The sequence below is a fragment of the Salmo trutta genome, chromosome 32, assembly GCF_901001165.1.
Source record: "Salmo trutta chromosome 32, fSalTru1.1, whole genome shotgun sequence".
In the NCBI taxonomy this organism is placed as follows: Eukaryota; Metazoa; Chordata; class Actinopteri; order Salmoniformes; family Salmonidae; genus Salmo; species Salmo trutta.
Window position 1 is genome coordinate 22,818,624 of NC_042988.1, and position 27,318 is coordinate 22,845,941.

Genomic DNA, 27,318 nt, shown 5'->3' on the forward strand with positions numbered 1-27,318 from the left:
GACTGTCGATTCAAGTCCTATGGATTTGCGATAAACTTCTTTAAAATAACTGCAATACTGCCATCTGTAGGATGATAACTAGAGTGCAAACTACAATCCTACTATACGTACACTTTGTAATGCTCATCCTCTTTGTGCCAAATAGAGCATATGTGACAAAGCAGATGATTATAAAAATGCATACAAAACGTTGCCTGCATTTAGGTGTACATGTCTATGTAATATAGCCTATGTAATATGATTACTAGGCAATAGCAGTCTGTTGTGTGCAATGCCAAAGAAATAGGTAGGGGAGAGTAGGGTAAGTTTAACAATTTTCTACATTCAGCATCACTCCGTCAAGGGAAATATTATATTCTTTCTAAAAGCGATATCTATACATATTGCAGGATGTTGTGTAGCGCTGGAAATATTCAGATTTCATGGAAACATTACAGTTTTGAAAACATAGCATATCCCCAAAAAGTGGTCTATTGGCACAATTTACGCTGGGTACTGGGTAAATTGAGCCTAGGACAGGGTGAGTTGAGTCGCCTACACATTTCTGTACTGAATAACATTTTAAATTAACCTTTTATGTCTATCTTTATTTCCCAAACACAATTCAACACGACCACAATCACTTTTTTGTCTTTTAATCATTTTAAGCATCTTTTAACACAGGATTAACACAGGATTAACACCTAACAAAGACATTGTACTTTTTAAAAACACTTTTAACATAGGCCAGGCCCAGTTGTTACCTCATATCCCAGTGATAATGCCTTACATTACACCTGGGAAGAAAACACTTCAATTTGCTCAAATTACCATTGGCTCAAACATTGGCTCACCTTACACCCTATGGCCATTGGCTCAACTTACCCCAAGGCAAATGTTTTAACATATTAACCAACATAGCTACAAGGATGAAACCCACGGCTGTAATGTTAATGTGATGACGCTTTATTTATTATTATGTAATGTCTATGTAATGTGGTTTCTCCTAAACTCCTCTCGCTTACTGCAGTGCTCCATTGAACAGCTATTCTCATGAGCTGTACAGTAGAAAGGTTTTCCATAATTACTCTCCTGATTGTTGTAATTAGGGTTATTACAGTAATCATCATCATCATTTGCTGGGCAGATGCCCTTTCCCACTTAGTCCTCTCTCACAGTAGGCTCTTAACCTCACACTGTGGCTGAAAGCAGCCAAGGTGATGAGGTCCCAGATCAACGATATGAGAGAACATGGTTGGCTGCCCGTGGTCTGGTGGCGCTTCGTCAAGCCTCATTATGAAATGACCCTAATAGTATATCCATTATGTATCATTACCTGCATACAGCCACTTCTCATGATCGTCCATTAATTTACCACTCGATGAGGGGAAGTTCTGGCTGGCTAAGCAGCTGAGTGGCCGATGACTTGAGTTATTGGTTTAACTGAAAGTCGAACATCATCATAGACGCCTACAGGCTTTTACAACACAAAACCTCACCAACTGTAGTTACACTCGTTCTACCCTCTCCCCTCTCCTTCCTCCACCCAACCACACCATTCCCAAGAGAGAATACCTTGGCCGCCTACGAGCCTGCACGGTATCCAATTGACTGCTCTCATTTAAGTGGTGGCGAGGCAGTGTTGGGGGGATCAATACTTTCAGCCTGTGGGGGCTGTGTGGGAGCTGGGTGGGGGCTGTGTGGGGCTGTGTGTGAGCTTTGGGGATTTAGTGCTGGGAGCAGTGCCGGGCCCCGTTAGGTGCATTCATCATCTGACACCCACGGTCGGCTGGTCAGCGCTGAATGTCATGCTGTTAACACTCCTCACACACAGGCCTCCCTTAGCACCGACTTACTCTCTGCATTTACATGTTGCCCACATTCATAGCCTATATTGCACCCATGAGCCCTGGCGCTGCAGTGTTGACCCATACATTACACACACCCAATCAATGTCATCCAATCTTGGCTATGTTTCTGAATAGGTTATTAAAGTGTAATTGCTGTAGAGGAAATGGCTACTATTTCCGTTCTGGTTGGTCAACACCTGTCATTTGAGGTTTTACTGTAAGTGACAGGGCAGTGTGCTACCCCCGTCTCCATTCCTCATAGTATTCCTTCCCTGTACTGTGCTATCAATCCTAGACAACCTATTCTTCATGGTGTTGTGGATTCTGATCTGATCAGGTACGTAGGTGGTGAGACAGGTCAACCCCAGTTCTCTGAATTCCTTCACCTCACAAGTCAGCTTAACCAACAAATGCCAACTGTAATACAGAGGAATGAAATACAGCGAGAAGTCTGTCATACTCTTAAATTGTCATGTTGCTCAAATTCATCCCAGAAGGATAGAAAGGTCACTCCATAAAAAACCTGGCCTCAAAGCAGTAGTCTGGCGATATGTGCAGTGAATGACAAGTGCCATGGCAGAAACAACATGGCCGTTTTCCTGTTGGCATTGGCATTTCCTTTGAACTGTTTACCCTGAGGTAAAGCCACAACTTCTCTGATATCAGAGAACTCCCTTGAGTTGTGTGGCTTAGAATATACAGATGTTTGACCTATATTGTCAGAGCAAAATAATCTTGCAGCAACAGGAATTGAACGTTTATTCTATAATGTTGCTTGATTGGTGGTTAGGCTATTAGCTGGCCAAAAGTAGGCTACATGAAAAGCGCCATACTGTTAGTGTGGGTTTTCAGTGAATATATGTAAATCATAAAGTGTTGCAGGAAAATTCTTAGCAACTAAAGATTGATCAAATTGATCCTACATCTGTAAGTTCGTTTTTGGCACGACAATTTTTTTCATTTTAAAAACTATTAGTGGAAAAACAAGTTCAGTTGGTTAATGTACTCTGCCATGGACCAATTTGCGCAGATTCATTTTCCTTTCTGTCTGTTAATGTGTCTGACCACAGCTGTTTCCTTCTTACCTCACATGTTCCAATAGCCATGACCTTTTCCCATCTAAATGCAAATGGGAGGGTCCTACACAAAGTGAAAACCATAGCTGTTTCCCATTTATCTGTACACAATTGTAACCACAAGGCTTTTGTTTTCATGTTGCGAAGAAATGTTTTCTTCTGACTCTATGAATTTAAAGAGGCTTTGAAATTGCACTGGCTGTTCTGGAAACAGTGGGTATTAATATGTGTGTCATCAGAGTAATGGCAGTCATAATGCATTCTGTTGTTACTGTGAGTGCCATTAGGTCAATGACCTCTGTCGATAGTACAATACAGTAGATTCAAACTCTCAGGGGAAGAGGAGGGGAAAAAGAGTTGATAATGCTCCCCTATTGATTAATGTGTAGTTAACAACTTTACCTACCAATAGAATTATGCAAACTGCGGCACTGGAAGAGCACTGGAAACTTTATTTAATGACAAAGGACAAAGGGATATACTGTAGCACGTTGTCATCAATGCACTGCATTGGATAAAGATGTTGTTTCTTTATCTTGTTTCATGTGTATTCCAAATGTGTGGCGTGTAAGACCTTGTGGGTGAGGTTGCAATTTGGGCAACTTCTTGCAAAACTCTCAGAGTAGCATTTAGTCTAGTTAATATAGGTGACAGGATAACAACGATTTGTAACTCAACTTGGAGGTCCATAGTATTATATCTATGGGGTATATGCTAATTTGATGTTGAAATGTTTAGGTTTATACATTTATTAGACTGTCAAACAAGTTGTATAATTCCATATGTACAGTAGATGTGGGTTATGGTTCTCTGTCATTCTTTACAAACAGTTAGTTATATGTTTATACCTCAGCCATGAAAAAACATAATACCAATATTACCAACTCACTCTATAATTCGTGAATATTGTTGAAATGAACATGTGAAAAAATTCCCCCAGACTCCATATTTACTAAACTGATTATTGTTTTATACAATACACATGGGATGTGCTTTAATAATTCATTTGTAAACAAAAACATTTGCACAGGAACAGTCGTATACTGCTTGCTTTGAAGCTTTTAAATTAGTCCTCCATTGTTTGTGCAACAAAGACACAAATTAATTTTCATTCATACCACATTGACACATAAAAATACAAGCTTAATAAATGGCAAGGAATATTTGCAACAAAAGTAAACAGTGCTTTTACAGCAGCTAGATCATGGGATGCAACAACTTAGCAGCACGTTAGTCTCAGAACCTACTGCCAAAACTGAGCTCTAGCCTCGTGTGTGTGGGAAAAGCTTCTTGTGGACAATATCATTGACTGACTGGAAAGTAAAACCGGAGCTCTGTAATGGGGTGGATGTATTTGAGCCAGACAGATGGTTGCTTAGAGACATGTCTGTAAGATTCCGGTGGCGTAACATCAGTACAACACAGTGTTGCAGCTCCACCATGTCAGAGTCAGGGCCATCAAATGTCCTTTTTTGTTGCTCAATTTTTTGTTGTTGCTCTGACATAGCTACAACAACAAAAAAATGGCTATAAAACTATCATTGGAAACTCTATATTGAACTATTACGGGTTTTTTTGGTTCTCTGGCCTTAACTTGAACCTCACAAGAAATTACATTTTAGTTGCTATCCTCTCAATATCTTAGCTGATACAGGCGCTTGCAACTAGTGTAATTTTTGCTCTTATTATTTCAAGTGCATCAATTTCTACTGTTTCTACATTGCATGTGAACATACAGTATAGTATAGCTAGTCATATAATGATATAAGCATATCATTTACTAAGAAAAATTGCAATGTTAGAATTTGTCATTACAACAGAGGCTAAGCAAAATGAAGTCTTAAATATGGACACTGCACAAGTTGTAACAATATTATGCAAGCTCCTAACATTTAAGGTAGTACACCAGTGACAATGTTGAAATTGTCAATGACCAGCAAATTTATATAACAACATCTCTACAGTAAATGTCTATATATCCATTTCCATGACCCAGGATTTCACGATAATATTTGGACTTTCTTGTTAACTGAAGAGATAGTTGATAAGTAAAAACAACGACAAATCATGTACTTGATGTGTCTGTTACTCTATAAGTATAAGAGGACACAGTGGGAGTCCACAAGGAAGTCTGGATGAATTCGATAATGTGGAAGACATTTTTTTTTATCATGTGAAAAAAATCTAGTTTCTTATGTTTTTTGCTTAAAATAATCACTTCCTTTGCTTCTTTTCAAATAACATTTTGTTAATTTAAGAATTTCATCCTTGTAAAATTTGTGTCCTACAGATTCTGAAGTATGTCACTGAAACTGATTCTGTCCTTTGCTTCTATAGTGCTGGTAAATCATCCATGATAAAAAATGACATACAAAGCTGGTTACGGATCAACACCTTAGACACAAGACATAAAAACACAAGCGTGATGGTACAATTAAGAGCATGAGTATGGACTTCCACACAATAAGGCATTGCTTTAATGAAAACATCTGGACATAAAAATCACAGTTTTAATCCTTGCTTAGCTAGTGATGATATTGATGTCCTCTTTGTCGATTGTTTCAGGTACGTCAACACACCTGCAACAATGTAACAATTGTAAACACATAACAACAACTATTATTCTTCAACTCTGATGAATGGAGTCAAATATACAACAACACTGTATATCAAAATGAAAGCAGCTTTTCCCAACTCAAAACAAAATGGATGTCATCTACTTGGATTATATAGCGAGGGAATGAGTGCAGAAAATGAAGCTATTGAAAGAAGCATTAGTTTACATGGTCACCTGTGGAGTAGTGTGCCTACAGTCTAAAGCTGCCAATTAACAGTGGCATGAGGTTGATTCAACCTTAGCCATACACAATCATCCTACAAGCACAGTTACAAAAATATACACACATACGCACACACATTATTGTACATGTTTGTTAGTATCAAGTATTTGTTGAGGGGTTGGACTAATCTGAAATTGTGATCTTTAATTGTGAAAAGACTGTAGACTCTTGGGTACAAACTCAACAATTCCACTTGTCCAGCTCTTCTCATTTAGTGTATAATTCTGCTAATATAGCCTATTTACAATCATTTATGCAACGGAAATTGCCACTATATCCACTAATAAGCTGATATGTGCTGGCCGTTACCAAAAAACAAGAATAAATCAACAGAGAAAAAAACCCATTAATTGTGCTTTTTAACCCACAAATCCACTTCATCATTGAAATGGGAACAATTTCGAGAGGCACCTCTTGAAGTTCTAACACCAGTTAAGTTCAATAAGAATCTCTAAAGCTATAACAAGGACTGAAAATACAAATAGTAAATATATGTATATATTTATAAAGTTGATCCAGTTCCTTTCCAATTCCCCTTTTTAAAAAATATTGTCTTCTTACGGATAACCTCACATAAAGCATTCCTTATGTGTCAACGTGCAAAGCCCTTATGTTGCCCTATAGAGAAAGTACAGATGTCTTTGTGGTTGTTGATTCTAGTTGTGAAAATCCAAATCTGAATGAAACAGAGAGCTTGAGCTGAAAGCAAGAAGGGTTAGTTGTTGGCTACTTTGAAAAGAAGACCTATAGTGAGGTTGCACACCTCTGGAAGTATCTGCTGTTTTCATCTGTTGACAGTCTGTTGACACAGGAATCCTTGGCCAGCCACCCTCTCGTTAAACAGTTACCTCGTTCTTACTGGCCGTGCGGTACTGGTTGTTGTGCTGGTGGCCTGGGATGTACTGTAGATGGTCCACCGTGTGTGTCCGTCGCGAGGCAAACTGCTGCCTCTTGTTGGTGGTCGGGTGGTTGACGGTGAGCGTGTTGTATGAGTCGTTGATGGTAGTGGGATGGGAGTGCATCTTTTGCATCTTAGCGTAGCGCTCACTGCGGTCCATGACAGGTGTGGTGGGCACAAAGTTGATATCTACATGGGACATGGCCCGCGACATGGCCTTCTCCCGGAAGTTGGAGCGCCGCAGCGACAGCATCTTGTCCGGCGAGAGCAAGGGGTCCTGGGACTGGAGGCGGTCTGCGGAGAGCAGCTGCTCCTCTGAGAGAATGCGGCTGCCGTAGGTAGAGACGCCCATGTTGTAGGCTGAGAGGCCGTAGCCATGGCGTGGGGTCCTCTCTGGGGACAGCACATGGTCCTGGGACATGGCCCTCTGGACACGGTGAGGCCGCTGACGGTGCTGCTGGTGGGGCTCTGTGTTCAGCTTCACCATGTGGGGCGGCTGCAGAATCTGCCGACCTGCCAAGTCTTGGTGTCGCTTCCGCATGTAGTACTCATCTATGTCCTTATCACCTGAGTGGGAAAGGAGGGAGGGGGAGGAGAGAGGGAGAAGGACAGGAGAAACATTACACTCTATATAAAGAATGATTCTATACCTCCTCCTGAGTGGATCAGCTCAGCAGTTCTACTGTGACAACTCCTACAATTCCCTTTTGATTATGATTGCAGTTTCTGTCCTTCTGCTTTCATGGGAGAAGGCAGGGGCTCTCTCGCATCACAATAATTCCACTCCTGTTCTGGTGTGGAAAGGACTATACGCCTGCCGCGAGGCAAAACAATCAAACTGTCAGTGATGCGACTGTTGCACTGCAGGGTAGCCAGCGGTTTGACTCTGCCAAAAGCAGAGGGGCTCTACAGCGAGTGCCAACACTCTCCTGATGTTAAAGTCATTATATCTGCATGAGGAAAGCGGCGGGCTCCTCTCAAATGACTTTTAAACAGGCTTTTAGACCGGCTGGGCCTGGAAACATCAGATTGATGGCACCCTGAAACTACTGTGACTAACTGTCATCTCTGGGGGTTAGATACCTCAGCGGAAGCTAATTTCCCAAGGCCTCAAGAACACACAGAGGTGGTCTAAAAATGTCAGGACAAGACTGTGCTTGACTAAGATTTGGATGATAAGGATTTTATTTTGGTATGGATATTTAAACCCTCCTCCTTAGATAGATGCTACGCCTGGATAGAGAAGATCCCCTTTTATTCTCTCCATAAGGGATTTATTTTCCCCAGCCATGCATCACTAATGAAGAAGACCTGGGTTAGGCTTCTGGCAATAGCGTTTTGTATTTTTCTCCAGGGGTCCCTTTAGGTGTGACATTATGGTAAGAAATGTCAACAACACCGACCCAGAGGCTATAGCTTGCCCACAATAGACAGGACATGTCCCTTAGCTTCATTTTAGTGCCTCATCGTTGCCAAGAGTTATAAGGATTAGGGTTCAGTTTATCCTAAGCCTATAGATCAAAGATTTAGAATTGACATCATTGCATTGAAAATACTATGCCATGTTGAAATAGGGGTTGATTTCATGTTGTACTCAGAGACATTTCCACCAACTCTCCTCAGATGCTTTAGTTTTGACATTTCAAAATCTATTTCAATTTGAACTGCTGTTAAAAATGTTAGGCCTTTCGTAAATAATTCACATAGGGCATTAGGCCACATTATTAGTATGAAAGATGCAACTTTGTAACTCTTAGCTCACTAAACTAGGCAATCCATAGGCTGGTCAACCTTGTGTGTTTTATGTCCATGCTCATGATGTTACAAAGAACAAATGTATTTCCTTCCTTTTTATTTTTATGTTAAAGAAATATATGCTGGATTCATTTCTTTGCTTCTTCGAATAAGACGTTGCACTTTAACTTGATTTTGAGAGGGCATGCGGTCTCAAAGGTGAGGTGAAACCACAAACCTGCTAGCTGTGGCTAACTGACTAGGTATCCCCTTTCCCGTTCCTTACCCTTAATTAAACTAAAGTCTCCACTCTCCCAGATTAAATTCAATATGGTGAGTATATTCATCTGTGGTAGCTATTGATCCCAATACGCCATCATCCGGCCCAGACGGAGCAGTAATCACATAATGCACATACACTTGTAAAAAACTTGTGAAACATCAATTATAAAGGGATCTTTAGAGGGGATTAAGATAAGCGTGGTAAGATAAAGGGGCCCACAATAATATAATTTAGCTTTTTGCTTGGCATGAGGATTAAAGGGGCTCTGTTGTTCTGACGAGTGTTCTAATGCCTTTTAAGTTGATTACAGAGGGAAGGAGAAGACCGAGCCAAATAAGATTCCTGCTGCCTCCTCCCTTCCCCTCCACCCGCTAGCTCCTTGGAGGGTCTGAGCAGGTTATTTTAGAGTAGTGTCCTCCATCTCCATTCCTGGCTCCCTCCAGTCATGTCTGACGGACAGGGGAGAACGAAGGAGGAGGAGGAGGAAGAAGAGGAGGAATCACACAGACTACAGTATGTGCATTTAGAATCACAAATGAACCATATTAATTAGATTTTCGTCGTCCTCTCCAGATGGTTTCATTAAAAAAGAAACTCATTATATACGTTTTTGCCGTTTTTCCAAAGCCTCTCTCCTTGCACAAAGCCACAGCATCTATCAGAGGTATGAGGGAACTCTCCTCTCAGAAGAGCTGTCACTGTACTGTAGGTAGGTAGAGAACTGAAATATTCACTTTTCTGACAAATCACTTTTCTGACAAATGGGTCCCAGCTCAAACTTTTTTAAAAATGGGATTCCTCTCTGTGATTTCAGTGTGTTTACAATGCCCTATGACATTAAGAGAAGACCCCTTGGTTTGATAAGGGAGAGACACAATCTACGATCTAAAGGCATGTAACATACTATGAAGGGAGTTTAAATTGGTGTATAACATGTATGAGATTATTCATTTTTTCATCAAGCTTATGAAATATTTTATGGTCTTCTATCTACCCACTGGGCACAGACATCAATTCAACGTCTATTCCACGTTGGTTCAACGTAATTACATTGAATTGAGGAGGAATCAATGTTGATTCAGCCAGTGTGTGTCTAGTGGGTAATGTTTCTATTGAGCAGTACTAGATGAAGAAGCAGTACAATGCATTGCTGAGCATAGACAATTCAGATGTTATCAATGTTGTCCACATCTGGGCTGTGGCCAGGGCTGTGGCCGCAGAGGGCACACTGCTGGTCGGTGCTTGGGAGGTTCCTCAGAGAGTCGAGGCAGCAGGCAGGGCACTATCGTGTCACCCCAGGTGAGTCGTCAACAGGCTCACCCAGAGCCCCCTGCTGCTCACATGTATGTGTTTATTAACCTGTTGGGGCTAGGGGGCAGTATTTGCACGGCCAGATAAAAAACGTACCCGATTTAAACTGGTTACTACTCTTGCCCAGAAACAAGAATATGCATATAATTAGTAGATTTGGATAGAAAACACTCTAAAGTTTCTAAAACTGTTTGAATGGTGTCTGAGTATAACAGAACTCATATGGCAGGCCAAAACCTGAGAAGATTCCATACAGGAAGTGCCCTGTCTGACAATTTATTGTCCTTCTTTAGCCTCTCTATCAAAAATACAGCATCTGTGCTGTAACGTGACATTTTCTAAGGCTTCCATTGGCTCTCAGAAGGTGCCAGAAAGTGTAATGAGATGTCTGCAGTCTCTGGGCTAAGTACAGCAGCTCTGTTTGTTACTGGTCAGGCTGAGGACAGTGACACTGGAGATGCGCGTTCATGTGAATTCTCCATTTTGTTCTTTCAGTCTTTGAATGAATACAACGTCACCCGGTTGGAATATTATCGCTATTTTACGAGAAAAATCGCATAAAAATTGATTTTAAACAGCGTTTGACATGCTTCGAAGTACGGTAATGGAATATTTTGACATTTTTTGTCACGAAATGCGCTCGCCGGTCACCCTTCGGATTGTGACCTGAACGCACGAACAAAACGGAGCTATTTTAATATAACTATGGATTATTTCGAACCAAAACAACATTTGTTGTTGAAGTAGAAGTCCTGGGAGTGCATTCTGACGAAGAACAGCAAAGGTAATCCAATTTTTCTTATAGTAAATCTGAGTTTGGTGAGGGCCAAACTTGGTGGGTGTCAAATTAGCTAGCCGTGATGGCGGGGTATCTACTCAGAATATTGCAAAATGTGCTTTCGCCGAAAAGCTATTTTAAAATCTGACACCGCGATTGCATAAAGGAGTTCAGTATCTATAATTCTTAAAATAATTGTTATGTATTTTGTGAACGTTTTATGCTGAGTAATTAAGTAAATTCACCGGAAGTTTGCGGTGTGTATGCTAGTTGCTAGTTCTGAACATCACATACTTATGTAAAAAGCTGTTTTTTGATATAAATATGAACTTGATTGAACAAAACATGCATGTATTGTATAACATAATCCTAGGAGTGTCATCTGATGAAGATCATCAAAGGTTAGTGCTGCATTTAGTTGTGTTTTTGGTTTTTGTGACATATATGCTTGCTTGAAAAATGGCTGTGTGGTTATTTCTGGCTATGTACTCTCCTAACATAATCTAATGTTTTGCTTTCACTGTAAAACCTTTTTGAAATCGAACAATGTGGTTAGATTAACCTCTTACATCTAGATGTTCCGCTAGCGGAACACCGCTCCAATATCCAATGATAGTCATACGCCCTATTTTACACCATTTTAAAGACAAGACTCTCCTTTATCTAACCACATTGTCCGATTTCAAAAAGGCTTTACAACGAAAGCAAAACATTAGATTATGTCAGGAGAGTACCCAGCCAGAAATAATCACACACCCATTTTCCCACCTACCCTAGAGAGGTTACATTTCCTGAGTTTTCCCCGCATTCCCAGCACAAGGCGCTCGTAGATTCAGGCGCAGCTGGGAATATTGTTGACCGTTTATTTACCCATAGTTTAGGGATTCCCCTTGTTCCTGTGGATATGCCCTTCCCTGTGCACGCCCTAGATAGTCGACCATTAGGGTCAGGGCTGATTAGGGAGGCCACCGCTCCACTAGACATGGTTACGCAGGAGGGTCACAAGGAGAGAATCATTCTCTTCCTTATTGATTCTCCTGCGTTTCCTCTGTCACAGGAGGAGACGGCGGCTATGGAAACATATGTCTCCGAATCCCTGGGGAAGGGATACATTCGGCCCTCCACCTTACCTGCCTCCTATGGTTTCTTTTTTGTGAAAAAGAAGGATGGAGGTCTGCGCCCGTGTATTGACTATCGAGGTATCAATCAGATCACTGTGAGGTATAGCTACCCGCTGCCCCTCATCGCCAGTGCGATCGAGTCAATGCATGGGGCGCGCTTCTTCACAAAATTGGATCTCAGGAGCACTTACAACCTGGTGCATATCCGGTAGGGGGACGAGTGGAAGACGGCATTTAGTACCACCTCAGGACACTATGAATACCTCGTCATGCCGTACGGGTTGATGAATGCCCCATAAGTCTTCCAGGCCTTTGTTGACGAGATTTTCCGGGACCTGCACAGGCAGGGTGTAGTGGTGTATATCGACGACATTCTGATATACTCCGCTACACGCGCCGAGCATGTGTCCCTGGTGCGCAGGGTGCTTGGTAGACTGTTGGAGCATGACCTGTACGTCAAAGCTGAGAAATGCCTGTTCTTTCAGCAGGCCCGTCTCCTTCCTAGGGTACCGCATTTCCACTTCAGGGGTGGAGATGGAGAGTGACCGCATTTCAGCCATGCATTATCTGGGGTTTTGTTCAGGTAGCGGCTCCCATTACCTCACTGCTGAAGGGGGTACCGGTGCGACTGCACTGGACGGCTGAGACGGACAGGGCTTTTGGTCACCTGAAGGCTCTGTTTACCTCGGCTCCCATGCTGGCTCATCCGGATCCCTCTTTGGCGTTCATAGTGGAGGTAGACGCATCCGAGGCTGGGATAGGAGCCGTGCTCTCTCAGCGCTTGGGCATGCCACCAAACCTCCGCCCCTGTGCCATCTGTACGTTCCGACTGCTGTCCGCGACCATTTGATCTATTGGACCCACACGTCACCCTCCTCTGGTCATCCTGGCATCGGTCGGACGGTGTGTTGCCTTAGTGGGAAGTACTGGTGGTCCACCTTGGCCAAGGACGTGAGGGTTTATGTTTCCTCCTGCTCGGTGTGCGCCCAGTGCAAGGCTCCCAGGCACCTGCCCAGAGGGAAGTTACAACCCCTACCCGTTCCACAACGGCCGTGGTCGCACCTGTCGGTAGACTTCCTGACGGATCTTCCTCCCTCACAGGGCAACACCACGATCCTGGTCGTTGTGGATCGGTTTTCTAAGTCCTGCCATCTCCTCCCTTTGCCCGTTCTCCCTACGGCCCTACAGACTGCGGAGGCCCTATTCACTCACATTTTCCAGCACTACGGGGTGCCTGAGGACATAATCTCTGATCGGGGTCCCCAGTTCACGTCCAGGGTATGGAGAGCGTTCATGGAACGTCTGGGGGTCTCGGTCAGCCTCACCTCAGGTTTTCAACCCGAGAGTAACGGGCAGGTGGAGAGAGTAAACCAGAATGTGGGTAGGTTTCTGCGGTCATATTGCCAGGACCGGCCGGGGGAGTGGGCAGCGTTCATCCCCTGGGCAGAGATGGCCCAAAACTCACGCCGCCACTCCTCCACTAACCTCTCCCCCTTCCAGTGCGTACTGGGGTATCAGCCGGTTCTGGCACCTTGGCATCAGAGCCAGATCGAAGCTCCTGCGGTGGACGAATGGTTTAAGCGCTCGGAGGAGACCTGGGATGCCGCTCATGTGCACCTGCAACAGGCCGTGAGGCGGCAGAAGGCGAGCGCCGACCGCCACCGCAGTGAGGCCCCGGTGTTCGCACCGGGGGACCGGGTCTGGCACTCGACCCAAAACCTGCCCCTCCGCCTGCCCTGACGGAAGCTGGGTCCGCAGTTTGTGGGGTCATTCAAAGTCCTGAGGAGACTGAACAAGGTATGATACAGGTTACAGCTTCCCCCAGATTACCGTATTAATCCCTCGTTCCATGTGTCTCTCCTCAGGCCGGTGGTGGCTGGTCCACTTCAGGAGTCTGAGGTGCGCTGGGGCCCCCTCTGGACATCGAGGGGGCCCCAGCGTATGCTGTTCGAGCCATCCTGGACTCGAGGCGTCGGGGGAGGGGCCTTCAGTACCTCATGGAGTGGGAGGGGTACGGTCCGGAGGAGAGATGCTGGGTGCCAGTGGAGGACGTCTTGGACCCTTCGTGGCTGCGGGAGTTCCACCGTCTCCACCCGGATCGCCCTGCGCCTCGTCCTCCGGGTTGCCCCCGAGGTTGGTGTCGGCGCGCTGCTGGAGCTGCGTGTCAAGGGGGGGGGGTACTGTCACGACTTCCGCCGAAGTCGGTCCCCTCCTTGTTCGGGCGGCGTTCAGCGGTCGATGTCACCGGCTTTCTAGCCATCACCGATCCACTTTTCATTTTCCATTTGTTTTGTCTTTGTTTTACACACCTGGTTTCAATCCCCCAATTACTTGTTCATTATTTAACCCTCTGTTCCCCCATGGTTGTTTGTGAGTGATTGTTTGTCTTTATATGGTCCGTTATTGTGGGCTCGGAATATTGTGTTGTATTTGTGAATACTTGAGTAAATACGTTGATTACTCATATCCGCTGTCCTGCGTCTGACTCTTTACACCAGCTACACACAGGCCCGATTACAACATCAAAGGTTTTGTCACATTGATTCTCTGTGTCCACACTGAGCATAACATACAAGCCTGCACTAGAATACCACACCCTACTTATTTTAATACAGCACTATTGAACATTCGAGCAGGAAGGAACTAATGCTTTTGCATGACCCATGCAACGCAACCAACCACAGGATACTAGAGAAGGAGCATACTGTAGATCATGCAGCTGTCATAGGGGAATGGACAATGGTGAAAGTCAAGCCATCATGCAGAGGAAGTATAATGATAATAATCGGGCTGACCCAGATCTCATCTCAGAGACATTAGTCCCATCTTGTTAGCGTCTAGACTCATGTGGGTATGGAGAAATGGCTTTTAATATGTCATTACCAGACATTAGCTACATGACATGGGCCACAGATGGAGCCAAATTACATGACAATTAGATGTCAGTCAATGGGTCGGTAGATGGGGACAATGGGGCTGAATCCAGTGACTTTAACATGTGCTTGTGCATTTCAAGAAACCCATCTCACACACAGAGATGTCTTCCTATGGATTCAGCTCATAACCCCAATGACTTTGTGCTCATGACTTATGTTTGCATCCCTGTAATAGGCATCCATACAGGGACACTATTGCATCACAGTACTTGAATGCAATGTGGACTTCAACACAATGTGTTAAGATCAACCTTTTCTCCCCCCTGTGGACTGGAGGGGTCCAGGCAGGAGATCAAGCAAACATGATGGTGTATGTAATGAAAGACCACCTACTTAATTTGTGGAGAGAGGAGTATTTACTTAAGTCAGCTTTGCTCATTGCCGCCAGCTCGTAGTTGGGAGGCAGGTGGGTGAGGTTCTGGAAGGAGCGTGAGAAGGACATGTCCAGGTCGTACGGCTCTGTCTGCGAGGTTAGGATGTTGTTCATGCGCTGGGGCTTCTCTGCAGGGGAGACAGGAGAGATTGACGCAGTGCAATCAGGCTACAATCAGACAGCCGACAGTCTGGAGGATGCCACAGAGAGGGGCGCGTACACAGGGGGTCTTCACTGGAGGAGACGGGGATACAGAGTGTGGGTGTGAGGAGGGAGTGTGGGTGCGGTGGGGGTATGTGGGTGAGGATAGATGAAGTGGGGACTGTTATGTTCGACTCTTCTAACCTGGATTTAACATGATTTGTTGTGTTTAAAAAATATATATATTTCAGAGTGCAATTCTGGTGTGCTAGGATTGGTTGCGACTGCAAGTGCACTCGCCACACTGGCTGTCACTAGTATGCGTGGCACCATTGCGGGTGGCTATGCTGCCTGCTGTGGCCATGGTTATGTGGGACAAGTGGTCATGGCGCAGGCAGTTGGAGCATTAGCAGCGGTAGGGTGGGGCGTTGCCAGTCCTCTGAGGTGCTGGTCAGCAGTGGCAGGTTTAACAATAGGGCTGGGTGACTACTGTGATAGAGAGGACAGGGACACACAACACCAAGGACCATGTGAAACAGAAGTGAGGCATTCCGTGAGAGAGAGAGAGAGTGAAAGAGAGTGCGAGTGTGAGCAAGAAAAGATGGAAGGGAGTAGAATGTGTATTTTGTGTAACAAAGGTCCGGTTCTGAAGCGTTAACACAGATCTTAATGAGATTCTACCATTGCAAACACTGTGTGGCAGCTAACCCAATAAAAAGAGATACTGGAGAGAGAGAGAAAGAGAGCAGAGCAGAGCAGAGCAGAGTGAGAAGGTAAGTGAGAGTTTGGTGTGTCAACTCTGGTTCATTCAGTCTGAACAAAAAGGAAGATTGACCCCCCCCCGCCTTGACCCCAGCGATATACAAGACGTCAATGTCACCAACTGTCACAACAAGAGGTCGACATATACAGTACGTAAAAGAGAAAGGGAATACACATGTACAGCAGGTGTATATGCGTATTACTTACCATGTCTCATTTGTCTGTGGGCTACATAACAAATCCAAGTAAGAGAAAATGGATCAGTACAATAACAAACATTATTCATAGTATGTATTAATAACCAAACCAATGTGTCTGACTTTCTGTTTCAAATGAGTTGTTGAAATTCTATGCTAATTATAATGATCGTACTAGTCAAATAAAGTAATCAGATTCCTATGTATTGTGGCCATTCTCAATAGTAGTTATTCATAATCAGCTGAAGGTTTGATCCACCTTGAAAGCCATCCTTTGGTGTCTGTGTTGGAGAGACCTATCTACTTATGGGGACTTTCAGTCCCTTTGCCTTTGAAAATGTTGGCCTCAAAACATACAATTGGAAAACTATCCTGCCATGAGGTTGGAGTCCACAGCTCCACTGACATTGAAACAGACAGTGTAGCATGGTGTAGCGTTTCAGTGCAGACCTCTTAGCATGAAAATCTTAAAATATGAACTTTGTTCTTAGCCAATTATGTAGGATAGATGGAGAGGCATCTAGCAACAATGCACAAATAGCTTTTCTCTCTGAACTCATGGTGTTTCACTGCAGTGTTAGAGCTGTGACCACTCAATAATTTCATGCTAAAAAGCATCTCTCTTTTCATAGAAAATCTCATGTAGGAAAATAGATAAGGCACAATATAAGTAATTGAAGTTTTTCAATAACTTGAGTAAGCCATACAGATGCCATTATAATTCATTTTCCACAAGTCCTCGTTTCATTTGCTATCCAAGCTATTCATTTCCCATCGAGAATTTTTTTTTGTCCTCGCTTGAATTCTAAAAAAGCATATTCTGACTTATTTCGAATTTAGTCAAAGTTCTTGTGTCGTACTGGAGCTGATAAAACCATGCATTCAGGAAATCAATATGACCTAATCCTCCCTCAACTTTATTGGGGTAAATGAAGACATCTTTGTAGCATACCCAAGAGCCACTGTGTGTTGTGTGGCAGTATAATCTCACACTTAAAAGGGCATGGTTAGTATCCATAATGTACTTTCCATCTACCATATATCTCTACAGAGGGTTAGTTACTATCTAAACATTTTTATTACTCATTGGAAAGAGTGAAATATTGGCAACCAACCACAGTCATATTATATATACTGTGCTTACAGTGGGGGGGGAAAAGTATTTGATCCCCTGCTGATTTTGTACGTTTGCCCACTGATAAAGAAAGGATCAGTCTATAATTTTAATGGTAGGTTTATTTGAACAGTGAGAGACAGAATAACAACAAAAATATCCAGAAAAACGCATGTCAAAAATGTATTAATTGATTTGCATTTTAATGAGGGAAAGAAGTATTTGACCCCCTCTCAATCAGAAAGATTTCTGGCTCCCAGGTGTCTTTAATACAGACACCTGTCCACAGAAGCAATCAATCAATCAGATTCCAAACTCTCCACCATGGCCAAGACCAAAGAGCTCTCCAAGGATGTCAGGGACAAGATTGTAGACCTACACAAGGCTGGAATGGGCTACAAGACCATCGCCAAACAGCTTGGTGAGAAGGTGACAACATTTGGTGCGATTATTCGCAAATGGAAGAAACACAAAAGAACTGTCAATATCCCTCGGCCTGGGGCTCCATGCAAGATCTCACCTCGTGGAGTTGCAATGATCATGAGAACGGTGAGGAATCAGCCCAGAACTACACGGGAGGATCTTGTCAATGATCTCAAGGCAGCTGGGACCATAGTCACCAAGAAAACAATTGGTAACACACTACACCGTGAAGGACTGAAATCCTGCAGCGCCCGCAAGGTCCCCCTGCTCAAGAATACATATACATGCCCGTCTGAAGTTTGCCAATGAACATCTGAATGATTCAGAGGACAACTGGGTCAAAGTGTTGTGGTCAGATGAGACCAAAATGGAGCTCTTTGGCATCAACTCAACTCGCCGTGTTTGGAGGAGGAGGAATGCTGCCTATGACCCCAAGAACACCATCTCCACCGGCAAACATGGAGGTGGAAACATTATGCTTTGGGGGTGTTTTTCTGCTAAGGGGACAGGACAACTTCACTGCATCAAAGGGATGATGGACGGGGCCATGTACCGTCAAATCTTGGGTGAGAACATCCTTCCCTCAGGCAGGGCGTTGAAAATGGGTCGTGGATGGGTATTCCAGCATGACAATGACCCAAAACACACGGCCAAGGCAACAAAGGAGTGGCTCAAGAAGAAGCACATTAAGGTCCTGGAGTGGCCTAGCCAATCCCATAGAAAATCTGTGGAGGAAGCTGAAGGTTCGAGTTGCCAAACGTTAGCCTCGAAACCTTAATGACTTGGAGAAGATCTGCAAAGAGGAGTGGGACAAAATCCCTCCTGAGATGTGTGCAAACCTGGTGGCCAACTACAAGAAATGTCTGACCTCTGTGATTGCCAACAAGGGTTTTGCCACCAAGTACTAAGTCATGTTTTGCAGAGGGGTCAAATACTTATTTCCCTCATTAAAATGCAAATCATTTTATAACATTTTTGACATGCATTTTTCTGGATTTTTTTGTTGTTATTCTGTCTCTCACTGTTCAAATAAACCTACCATTAAAATTAGACTGATAATTTCTTTGTAAGTGGGCAAACGTACAAAATCAGCAGGGGATCAAATACTTTTTCCCCCCACTGTATGTGAACATGCAAACCTTAAATATGCTTACCAATTTTAGGTGTGTGGGCCTGGGTAAGATCCAGGTGAATATGTTGATAATCATGTTGGTGGTTGCCTATTGGGAAAACAATGAAAATGTTAGGTTTGGAAATCAAATGAAACATTACCATAGATTCACATTATGTACATTTCATGTCAAATAAATGGCTGTTAATACATGACAATATTATCAACTTTTCCCTCATTTTTAGGATCATTGACTCTTGTAATGCAGGCTGACTGGACACCACTGTGAATGATCACATAAACCTATGTCCCTTTGACAGACATTTTAGTAAATTGTCTTTGCGTTTCTAAATTCAAAGTATGAGATCTGTCCAGAGATAGCAGGGGTGTGCTTTGATATCTAACTGATGATTTATGGGATTTTGTGCATCTTTACTCTACTACACAGTTTTCACATTTTAAGGCAGGCATTTTGTGCTATTCCCTTTTGAGCAACGAAGAATGAGGTAAGACAGATTTAATCAGAATCGTCAACTTCCTGACATCTGTGGGACTTCATGTCATGCGAGGGAGTGAATATGTTCCCTTTATTCGATGAGGTCTATTTGGTCAATGTAGAGCACAGCTTCTCCTCTACTACAGCAGCAGATGCAGGACACTGTACCTTATCTGAATTTCAACAAATTCCTTCATTATCCCATTAGAACCCTAAACACAAAAGAAACTCAAATAAAATGTGAACCCTTTAGAATGTTTAACGTGAAGTGACAGGAGAGCATCTCCGTGGCGTTAGAAAAACAGTTGCTTTCTTTCCGTTACTGTGACTTGCTAATGGAGAGTTGTGACAGTTACAAAAAAGATGTGTGGCAACACAAGCCTTCATTTCATCTTCTGGTTTCGGGTAAGTAGCTGGAACTGCGCATAACATACATTTTGTAGGGAAAATTGCTTCCTGTTGGAGAGATTTATGTCAAAGCAATCAGCACAGTAGGGTAAAGTACCTTGTTAAACTGGATTTTACCACAGTTCTAAAGGAATAGCTTTTTAGAAACAATACAATGGAGTAGAACAACAACCAATGGACAACATCATCCAATTAAATGGCAATGTACCGGTATTCCAAATCCCAATATCCTTTACGAACATAAAACAAGATTTGTGCCCAATCTCCCTTCACACCATAGCTGTATTGCCCTGTTCAATCACCCTGTTTGATTAAGGGACCAATTACACGATCTTCAGATGGCTGAGCTAAACTAACCTGCTTTGAGCTTGCCAGGGAAAAAGTTTTACACTGAAAAGAAGAAGTTCCCTGCTATTTGCAAACTGTCTAACAATCAGGCCGTCCCAAAAAAACGTGTTGGAATACTTCAGGTTTCTAAAGATTGTTCAAAAACGTGTTGGAATACTTCAGGTTTCTAAAGCTTGTTCAAAAACGTGTTGGAATACTTCAGGTTTCTAAAGGTTGTTGAAAAACTGATTGGAGTGACTGCTCCTATATCTGCCTTCCTGTTGTATTGGCTTTCCTTTGGCTTTTCATAAACGTTGGTAACATTCCGTTTTTCTTATACAGTATGTGCATCCATTTTGTATTGCATCCCCATTGATTATCTTATCAGAGCGGACCTCCTACAGTTGCACGCCTTAAAAAGTTAAGCAAATGTGAACAACCGCAGATGATGTTGTTTGCTGAAGAACACCCACATCCTGTCTGTTGTGTGTAAGGAGGTGGGAAGATGTCATGCCCCAGGACTCCCATATCCACCCACCACTATGTAAATGCATCAACTCATGAATCAGATGTACAGTAGATAAGTCACACGACTCTAAGAAATTCAAAGAAATTCAGAGGTGTCCAGTCATTTCATTCCAGTCTGTAACGTGTCCAGAAACAGGTACTGGAATGTTTGGTTGAACAGCCTGCAGGGCTCTGGATCATAAAAATAAGAATGAATAGAACAGGCTTGGAACCTCTAAATCTGGCAATTGTACTGGTAAACTCACAAAGACCACCATGCCCACCCCATAATGCCATCATTGGCTTGAATGTTTTTTTTTAAACATTTTTAGTCATTTAGCAGACGCTCTTATCCAGAGCGACTTACAGTAGTGAATGCATACACTTCATATATTATTTATTTTTGTACTGGCTCCCCGTGGGAATCAAACCCACAACCCTGGCATTGCAAACTCCATGCTCTACCAACTGAGCCACAGGGAAGACCGTTCTATTCATTCTTATTTCTATGCTCTGGAGCCTGTCAGGGGAGGGGCTTTGTGAGAATTTGAAATAATGAATGCCATAAAACAGTATTGTTGGAGTTATATACATCTGCACTTCAGGTGTAGTCTATCTACTGTAATAGAGCTAATTTGGAATGGCTTTGGTGTGTGAAAGTCTTCATCCAGACGTGACAGGTCAATGCTTTACTTGATACCAACAATTGTTCGCATTTTACCCATTATGAGTCCACATTGTACTTTGTCATAACCCTCAAACCGATATCTCTGGTTATTATAATGAATAAACTTTTATTACATAGGAACTACATACATACTACATATCTAATGGTTTAACATCACCTCAACATGTCAAACATGCTTGGTTGAACATAATGCAGGCATTTTGGGCACCACTGAGTGAAACCCTTCCAGGTTCCAGCAGCTGGACAAGACAGAGGATACCACTGTTACCCAGTTCCATTTTGAAAGCCTCACTCTGCCTCTGTCAGTGAAACCTGATGGACTGCCTGTAACGATGAGAGCCCACGCTGTGTCATTACCCTGGCAGTGTGTAAAGTGCCATGTGGGCCCTGCAGGGTGGCTGGCTGGGGCTGAGGCTCACCTCACCTCATCTCTCCCCCTTACACCCTGCGGTGGTAGAGGGAGGGACAGGAGCCTGCTGGGGCAGATGCACTGCAAGAACCTACCATCAACACAGACAGGTTCTGCATGGATGTGGGCTTTGTATCGATATGCGCTGTGACCAGAGGTTCTATTGTGCACAATGCTTGCAGGATGTTTTTGGGGTGTGATTATGGTTTGCAGGTGCTGCTTTGTTTCAGTGTACAGCAGTGTAGTTGTTGCTACAATTCTGAATAAGTGAATATCCCAGCTCTTCACACATTCAGACAAAATCCGGGACTTCTAATTGTTAAGTTCAAGATGACTAACTGAATCCCTGTGCTTCAAAGAAAGAATATTAGTCACTCTACAGACAAAACAACAATGACGCTCAGAAGAGAAGACAAAACAATATTGTGAGAGTAAACCTCACTTCATGGGGCACAATGAAAGATGACAATTTGAACAGGTTGCAAGGCATGTCTGGATACATCACTGTTGCTTTAAGAAACTCTGAGCCACATGAGCTTGAACTAATGCTGGTCTATAACTGTATCTGCCCTACATTGACAAATCTTTAGGGGGTCAGGACATTTTTCATCCAGCTCATCTGCCAATGCCATCACAACGTCTGTTAGTTTTCTGCTTCACATACTGTAACGAGATCCCAGTGATACAACAATTGCATAGAGTAAAAAAGTAACAACCATATTGGGAGAGACATAAAAACCAACAGTTACATGACATAAACCAAAAACATGTTGCAACTTTACCAAACCTCCTCCGGTGGCCTGAAGTTTGTTGATCTCGTGAGTTGCTAACAAGGATAAGCACAGATTTATCTGATGTCTCCTTCAATTCAAAAGAAGTAACATCATTCAAAGCTGCCTTTATCCCTGCCTTAGCATCTTATCATCTTCTTGAAGGATCCAAGTTGAATAGAACAGCAACACCTGGAATCATGTAGGAGTCATAGGAGAGAAGCATACAGTATCCACTTGCAAAAACAGCACTCTATAGATTGGATATGTAACTAAAAAAACAAAAACAAACATTTAAAAAAACTGCAATTATAATGGCTAAACAGTCATATGATATGGATTGATGGGATTGGATCAGTTCAAATGGAAAGGTTATTTTCAAACTCTGAAAAGAAATGCATGAAGCTCAAAGACACAGAATTTGCCATCGAGCTCTACGTATTAAGTGGTAATCCAGAACCGACCAAATGTTTGGCATACAGGAACATTTCTCCCATAACCTTCCCCAGATAAGATTTGAGGATCACAGCCTAATATCAGCCTTTTGCACACCCTTTCTATGGCTGTTTCTATTACTAACAGATGTCTATACTAAAGAGCTCTCATATTCATTGAATAAGCCATATCAAGAATGCTCAACAACCGAATTCATTTCATTTTCAGTGACGCTAATTAAAAATGAAAGGAGTCGGTTTTTCATGAAAGAGATGCAAAAATCCCACCGAATACAAATGATCAATTAATTTCCCTTTTAATTTTCATTTCTTTATTTTTTTGTTTGAATAATTACTTTATGTTTTCCCGCAATTATATTTGTATTTTCAAAATAAGGCAATTGTTAATGGGGGAGGTGATGAAACATTTTAATGAAGGAGAAATGCCAGGCTTTGTGAAGACACAACAAGCTGGAAAATAACAACTGAAATGACTTTGCAATTATGAGCCTGGGTTGACTGCACACTGGCATTTAATCACAAAGGTATGGAATGCAAAGTGTAAACGTTTACACATTTCAGTTAAATTTGCTTTCATTTAGCTCAGCTAATTTATTTTCACCCACATTTAGAAGAGACAAAGTCAGTTGTGTAGCTAAGGTAGACAGGTCAACAACCTTGAGCGTGAGTATTGAGATCTCTGAGCACCTCTACTGCAGCTTTGTGCTGTGAGGTCCATCTATTACAATAACAGATCAGTGTGTCTCTGACTGTGTGAGGCTCTGAAGCTCTCTGTCAATCCTCCCTTCCCTCCGAGAGGCCAATGACAGCGGGTTGAGAGTGCTGGTCTAGTGTTCCACATGACGTCGTCCCATTATGGGCCCCCGGGAATGAGGCTCTTTGATCCATTTACATCGATTCTGTATCGCCTTCCCTATCGCCTCCAGACTGTCTTAGGCTGAGGTGAATCATGCTCTGGTGGCATACTGCTTCCAGTCAACTGGAGGCTAAAGCCTTCCTCTCCCCTTCAGCCTGACCTTGGGATTTCCTGTACATGAGTCCCATCTAATACTGAGCCCTGGACTGGCGGGAATCACATCTAACACTGAGCCCTGGACTGGAGGGAATCACATCTAACACTGAGCCCTGGACTGGAGGGAATCACATTTAACACTGAGCACTGGACTGGAGGGAATCACATCTAACGCTGAGCACTGGACTGGAGGGAATCACATCTAACACTGAGCCCTGCACTGGAGGGAATCACATCTAACACTGAGCCCTGGACTGGAGGGAATCACATCTAACACTGAGCCCTGGACTGGAGGGAATCACATCTAACACTGAGCCCTGGACTGGAGGGAATCACATCTAATGCTGAGCACTGGACTGGAGGGAATCACATCTAACGCTGAGCACTGGACTGGAGGGAATCACATCTAACACTGAGCCCTGGACTGGAGGGAATCACATCTAACACTGAGCACTGGACTGGAGGGAATCACATCTAACACTGAGCCCTGGACTGGAGGGAATAACATCTAACACTGAGCCCTGCACTGGAGGGAATCACATCTAACACTGAGCCCTGGACTGGAGGGAATCACATCTAACACTGAGCCCTGGACTGGAGGGAATCACATCTAATGCTGAGCACTGGACTGGAGGGAATCACATCTAACACTGAGCCCTGGACTGGAGGGAATCACATCTAACACTGAGCCCTGGACTGGAGGGAATCACATATAACACTGAGCCCTGGACAGGATAGCTTTTAAACTGCACTTTAAGAGCAATGTGGAGGTTTTAGCCACCTTAGTAAAAATAGTCTTCACTCACCTTGACACTCCACGATAAAGGATGGTGATATGCCATCAATGCCCAACCGTTTGACAATTACTTGTAGAAACTCTTAGCAGGAAGCTTTGCGTTATTATACATATTTTTCAGGCAGTGAAAGATGACTTGGCTCAGTATCCCTTTGTTTATCAGTCGTTTCTTCTCGCTTTTTTATATCCCAGCCTTTCAGATGATGGCTGGCCTCTTTTCCTACACAACCCAATCTCTTACCCAGCCCTCCTGCGAGTAACCAATCCTGCAACAATCAATCCACAAGATGAGTAGACGAGGTGATTGTATCTATTTACATAATGACTGTGATAGATACTAGTCCTACAGAGTTAAGCTTGTTTATCGTGGCCAAGTATCTGCATGAATTGTTTGCTGTTCATCTTGTTATCCCCTCTTCAAAATATTTACCGCGTATCTCCCATCTTAAGTTCGCTAATGAAATGATCGCTCACAGCCCGCAAACATTTGGGGACAATGATGACGCTAATTAATAGTCGTTGGACCCTGTGAGGCGCTACGTGTGACGTGTTGCACTGGATGACATTCATCTCCTAGCATTTATTAAGACACTCGCGATTAATGGTGTGCTGTCCTATGATAGGGTGAGAGCCAGAGCTGCAGCCCCAGACTTCGAGTGATGGAGAGAAGGCCACACTTGAGCGCCGCTGGAGAATATATGGACCACATTGATTAGTCGCCTTTCCATGTGCCTTCGCCCATAATGATGAGCGCACTTCTACGTATCTCAAATAAACAGTGTCTGCAATCTGCACTCCAGCACAGTTATGGCCATATTAATTACAGATCCTGCACACTGGCAGGATTGGAGAGGCTTCTTTGGAAAGTGGTGGGCCTCCCTTTAATTAGCATACTAGGGAAATAATTGACGCCATATGCCTGTCCCCGATGCTACCGTAGTGGGTTGTGGCACAATGCGCCGCAGCTCGTCTGGCATTCCACATCCCATGCTGAGGGTTGTGTCACCCTTCTATCCCCATGCTTTCTAAATGTACAACCACAGAAACCTGGCATCACGAGGCACTTATTAGTGTGCCTACATCAAGGTGATAACTATCGGCTACTGTCGGTTCGTAGAGGCGGCTCATTAATTGACTTGTTTGGCGGAGGAGTGTTTGTTTGGGTGTCCAGTATTCTACCCAGGAACCCCTTCTCTGATGCTGTGTTGAGGAGTGACAACTAATGAAATAACAGTGGAGTAGCTCTGAGAAACACAGGCCTGGTAACTGTTCAAATACCTAACCCCTCCTCTCCTCATAACAGTTATTTTAATCACCTGATCTCCTTACCAATGGGGAGGCAGAGAGACAGAAAGGGACAATCTGTTTCTCAAAATATGGTATTGATGAGATGGAGATGGAAGTGATTGGACCACGGTGGATTATATTCGAGGGAGAAACATTGATAGATGGCACTGGGAAATATTGATCGAACATAGATAAATGCAGTGATGTTTTTAGGGGCTTCCATCCACATAGAACAGTGTCAATGGAACATTGTCCTTTTTGTTTTCATAGTAGGACTGCATTAGTCTAGAATCTAACTAGCATAACATCAGAGAAGATGGTACATCAAGAAGCAAGTGAAGGATTAGAAGACATTGAACATGTGATGGAGGTCAGGGAAGAGAAGTGAGGTGCTTAGGTTGAGGCTTATCTAAATGTATGCATGTTGAAGCCGAGATGTTGACGGACAGACCATATTTCCAAGGGAAACAGGAAAAGACAGGTCCTGCCAGATTGAGGGTGAGTCGAGGGAGGGGGGGGGGTAAAAAATATTAGCTTTCATGATATGGGAGAGCGTATCATGAGAACACTTTTATTCTGAAATGTGAAAGGTTCAATCAGAGAAGCTGAGATGAGAAAAGGGACAAGAGGAAATGAGGGAGATGAGGGATAGAAGAGAGAGAGGCTAGAGAAATGATGAGAAGGAGGGCAGAGTGCATGAAAGAGACTGATGTGGGTGGACGGCTGTGCATTGCAGCAGAGGAGAGTTTGACAGGATCAGAGAGGAGAGAGGTGAAGGGGATGAGGGCCGTCAGAAGGGTGAAATTTACCAAAGACATATGGTGAAGGGAGCAGGAAATTACTAAACAAAGAGAATCAGAAATATTTGTGGGCAGAAAAGGGGAGCCAAGTCAATCAGTAGTATAAGGGGACATTCATAGAGAAGCTAAAGACAATTTAGGTTGATGGTGAGATGCCAGAAGGGGAATACATTGAGCACATGCTTGCTGTCTGCTAAGGGGGATGAAGAGAGGAGAGGATGAAATGTGATCTGATTGTGAAGGAAGCAGAAATACTCATGTCTACATGTCTCTGAATGGAGTAAAAAATGTATGTGAAACCTAATTTACTGATCAGACCACAACCCTCTAGCTATAGTCATGATCTATATTATGCTTATGTCAGTTCACAAACAGAAGTTCATGTGATTGACATCAATGATTAGCAGTCAGTCTCCATTATTGCTTAGCTCTGTTC

The 27,318-nt window shown here is 43.3% G+C and overlaps 1 protein-coding gene across 3 annotated transcripts in view; it reads right to left on the bottom strand.

Annotated features, from left to right (window-relative positions):
* Nucleotides 1-3,086: 3,086 nt before the first annotated feature.
* Nucleotides 3,087-27,318, bottom strand: part of LOC115171437 (protein shisa-6) — a 100,244-nt gene continuing 76,012 nt past the window's right edge. For 2 of the 3 annotated variants that reach the window (XM_029728249.1, XM_029728247.1), the window contains exons 5-8: nt 18,971-19,036; nt 16,290-16,310; nt 15,140-15,307; nt 3,087-7,210 (exon numbers count right to left, since the gene is read on the bottom strand). In XM_029728249.1, coding sequence (XP_029584109.1) covers nt 6,582-7,210; nt 15,140-15,307; nt 16,290-16,310; nt 18,971-19,036 — 884 coding nt within the window. In that variant the 3' untranslated portion in view covers nt 3,087-6,581. The remainder of the gene's footprint in view (nt 7,211-15,139; nt 15,308-16,289; nt 16,311-18,970; nt 19,037-27,318) is intronic. The other variant, XM_029728248.1, reaches the window with a different exon arrangement.